This window comes from Centruroides sculpturatus, unplaced genomic scaffold (genome assembly GCF_000671375.1).
Source record: "Centruroides sculpturatus isolate CEXI.00-Female unplaced genomic scaffold, Cexi_2.0 scaffold468, whole genome shotgun sequence".
In the NCBI taxonomy this organism is placed as follows: Eukaryota; Metazoa; Arthropoda; class Arachnida; order Scorpiones; family Buthidae; genus Centruroides; species Centruroides sculpturatus.
The window spans coordinates 1-4,117 of record NW_019384707.1 but is presented as its reverse complement, the minus strand read 5'-3'; the positions used below and the strand labels follow the sequence as shown (position 1 = coordinate 4,117).

The 4,117-nt window shown below is 23.2% G+C and overlaps 1 protein-coding gene across 1 annotated transcript in view; it reads right to left on the bottom strand.

Moving 5' to 3' along the window:
• The window catches only part of LOC111627699 (protein patched homolog 1-like), a gene marked incomplete at its 5' end in the record, with an annotated part of 13,112 nt that extends 10,101 nt beyond the window's left edge, over nucleotides 1–3,011 (bottom strand). Inside the window, one exon of the mRNA XM_023371316.1 lies at nucleotides 2,874–3,011. Coding sequence (XP_023227084.1) covers nucleotides 2,874–3,011 — 138 coding nt within the window. The remainder of the gene's footprint in view (nucleotides 1–2,873) is intronic.
• Between the last annotated feature and the right edge of the window lie 1,106 nt (nucleotides 3,012–4,117).

Sequence of the window (4,117 nt, the reverse complement as noted above, 5' to 3'; positions counted from 1 at the left end):
GTTGCGTCTCGATAGCTATAAGGGTGCAGGAGATATGTGGTTGAAAGTGGAAGATTTTCTATTTCGATTTTAAAAATTTTCGAATTTGAATTCGTATTGGTTCGGTTATAGAACAATTGTAAACGTTCCAGAAAATTGATCAAATTGAAAATAGTTCGTTTGACTGGATGCAAAAATTTTCTAATTAGTTTGGAAAGGGGGGACCTAATTGTTGCATTCTGTGAAAGCGGGTAAGATTGGCTATAATGTAATTATCTTAATCTTCACTATCGTTACTTTTTGCCCACAAATAAAAACCCAGCAAAGCAGGTCCTTGCAGCTAGTATATTATAAATTCATTTTATATAATATATAAAATATATTATATAAAATGAATTTGAAAATTTAAATGAAAATTTTTATAAAAGGAAGCATTTTTATGTTTTATTAAATCATTAAATATTGTTTTAATTGATCTACTTGATCTATATTGTATTTTGAGATTAAAAAGTACTTAATATTTACAAATATTAAATATTCTTTCATTTCTAATTGCATATGAATATTATTTAACTCTCAAATTAAAATATCAATTTCACAAAAAAAAACAAAAATCATATTTCTTCATTTTTCTCAATAGCTACTGTATATTTAAAAAAGTGTTTATTTATTATTATTTTATTTTAAATCAATGAAGAATTCTCACTGCTATTATTACTTAGTTTGTTAAGAATTCAATTAAGTTGAATGTATATTAAGTATCATTTGCTTTTTTAGCTTTTCAAGATTAATTATTAATTAATGTAATGTAATATATATTACTATGTAATGGTTAAGTAATAATAATTCAATTGGAATTTCAAATTAAATTTGCTATTTATTTATATCCCTAAAAAAAAAATATAGTTAAATAAATGAGTATATTTAAGAATAAATTAATATAATGAAAATTTATGTATTTAAAACATGTTTTAATGCATATATTAAGGCAATCTATGTATACATATACAGTACATTTTTATCGATACCTGGTATATGATGATAAAAATTATACAGGCAGATCATCTATTGTTAAATATATTAATCTTTAAATAATGTATTATTCATGATTTAAAAATTACTTATGTTTAGATCAAACATTAATGGAACAGCATTAAAAGTAACAATTTTTAAGTTTTAAAACAAAGGCCTAAAAACTAATCCCATGCTGCACTTATTGAAAAAAGAGCTAGGAAGAATCAAACATTATGGTGTAATTCTACCAATTGGATTGCATGGATCCATACTTTCAGAAAATGGTAATTTTTACTGCTTTGTTCCAAAGTGTGATACTAGCTACATCACTTCTATATTAAGGCTTTTCATTCCTAATTGATAGTCATATACATACTATTAATAAACATCTGTTAGAGATTATGAGTGATTTTTAGCATTATCATATTTATTGAATAAAACTAAGTTTAGATAAAGAATATAAAATATCATTAAAACATATTTTTATTTAAAAAAATATTCTAGTCAAAGTTTATGTATTTTTAGATTAAATGTGGGTAATGGGCTAGGATGCATTTCCTATTAAACCAATTAGGTCCAGGCCATTAATGGTTTGGAGGCACAAAAATTCAAAATAATAATAACAAAATGAAAATATAATTTTATGTAGAAACAATCCATAAAGGAATTAATACAAATTAAGCTTAAATAGGAACAAAATTTGTTTTTCACAATTTCAATGTTAAAAAATCTAAAAAGTATTGCAGAATTAAAATTATAAATAGAATATTCAGTGCAAAAGTAACCATATTAATTTGGAGAGTGACTGCATGTTGTGAGCCTAGGGGCATCATATTTTTAAATGTACCACTGGTAATGATTGGGTTTAATATTGCTCTGTACCATGTTTAAAAATATTTTATCTTTGTCATTTAATGATTTAAAGGTTTAAATTTTACAATATATTATAAAAAAAAATTGAACATTTCAAGTATAGATCACCAAATGCACTGCTTATATTTCAAGATTTCACTATAACTATANGTTCCAAAGTGTGATACTAGCTACATCACTTCTATATTAAGGCTTTTCATTCCTAATTGATAGTCATATACATACTATTAATAAACATCTGTTAGAGATTATGAGTGATTTTTAGCATTATCATATTTATTGAATAAAACTAAGTTTAGATAAAGAATATAAAATATCATTAAAACATATTTTTATTTAAAAAAATATTCTAGTCAAAGTTTATGTATTTTTAGATTAAATGTGGGTAATGGGCTAGGATGCATTTCCTATTAAACCAATTAGGTCCAGGCCATTAATGGTTTGGAGGCACAAAAATTCAAAATAATAATAACAAAATGAAAATATAATTTTATGTAGAAACAATCCATAAAGGAATTAATACAAATTAAGCTTAAATAGGAACAAAATTTGTTTTTCACAATTTCAATGTTAAAAAATCTAAAAAGTATTGCAGAATTAAAATTATAAATAGAATATTCAGTGCAAAAGTAACCATATTAATTTGGAGAGTGACTGCATGTTGTGAGCCTAGGGGCATCATATTTTTAAATGTACCACTGGTAATGATTGGGTTTAATATTGCTCTGTACCATGTTTAAAAATATTTTATCTTTGTCATTTAATGATTTAAAGGTTTAAATTTTACAATATATTATAAAAAAAATTGAACATTTCAAGTATAGATCACCAAATGATTTAATTTGTTATAGTTGTTTTCAAACATTTTTAATAATTTTTTATAAAATGTGTAATTTCAAAGTAGGCAAATTTTTTTGGAGTTTGATTTATCCTAAAATATATATATTAAAAGTTGTATTATTTTTATTATATAATTTATTATACACCTATAAACTAGATTAATTTACCATGGTAAAGTGAGTTGTAAATTCCACTCCAATGCCAACAGCTACTATCAGAATTACAGCTGGAATAGCACTTAAGCGAATACCAAGAATCCCCATCAAACCAAATAAATGTATAACCATTAATGCCAAAACAATTACCTATAAAAATAAATTTTAAAAATTAAAATAAACATATTTTAAAAGAAAATTAATATAAATACTTTAAAATATTACATATAAAACTCTTACATATAAAATTTTTATGATAAATATTTTGAAATAAAACATGTAAATTCTGTATATTTAAAAATGATTTTAAATATACAGAATTCCATATTCTGCATCAAGTTGCACGGAATTTTGACATAATACAATAATAATGTCATTTCTTCATTCTATGGATCAATATTTTACTTTGAAAGACAAATATTCTCTGAAATGATCATACAAAACTACCATAATTTCTTGCATATAACCCACAAAAGTTTCTATAACACCTAGCTGGAACCTGCTTTTAAATTGACTTTAAAACATAGATAATCTGAAGGTTATAGATAGAAAATGATAGTAGATAGCACATTATATGCTGCCAATGTGAAATATAGAATTACTTAGTCTCCATTCACTCGTATTTCTCTTCTTCAATTTACTTATTTTCACATACTTGTAGAAAGTATGCTTTATATATATATATATATACTGTATACAATTCTTTAGATCATTATTATTTAAAGATAACAATAATCCAAAGATATGTTTTTCAATATAGGCACATTATAATTACTAACTATTAAGTAGGTTTTTAAACTACTTTACCATTGTTAATGATAATGACTTTTAACAAAAAGATGCATATATGAAGATTTATGAATACATTACAATCTTCCCATTTAAATTAACAGAAACAATATTTTTGCTTTATAGATTTAAACATTATAAAGTTTGTGCATTATAAATTGCATCTGTAAAGAAACTGTCAAGTTAAAGTTCAAGAAATATAATTCAAACACTGAAGAAATGCTTTTAAATCTACAAATTTAAATGTCTGCAATATCTGCTTTTATATAAAAAATGGAACATTTATAGATGACAAATAATTAATGAGAAAGACTTTTTTTAGTATGTTAATTTAATAAAGTAATTTTTAAAATGATTGGTTATATTTACTACCTTTTTTTTACTCCGTTTCTTTTCAATTCTTTGAAATAAATTAACTTGCTATTAAAATTACTCAAAAGAATAAAATACATATCTGACGTTATAAA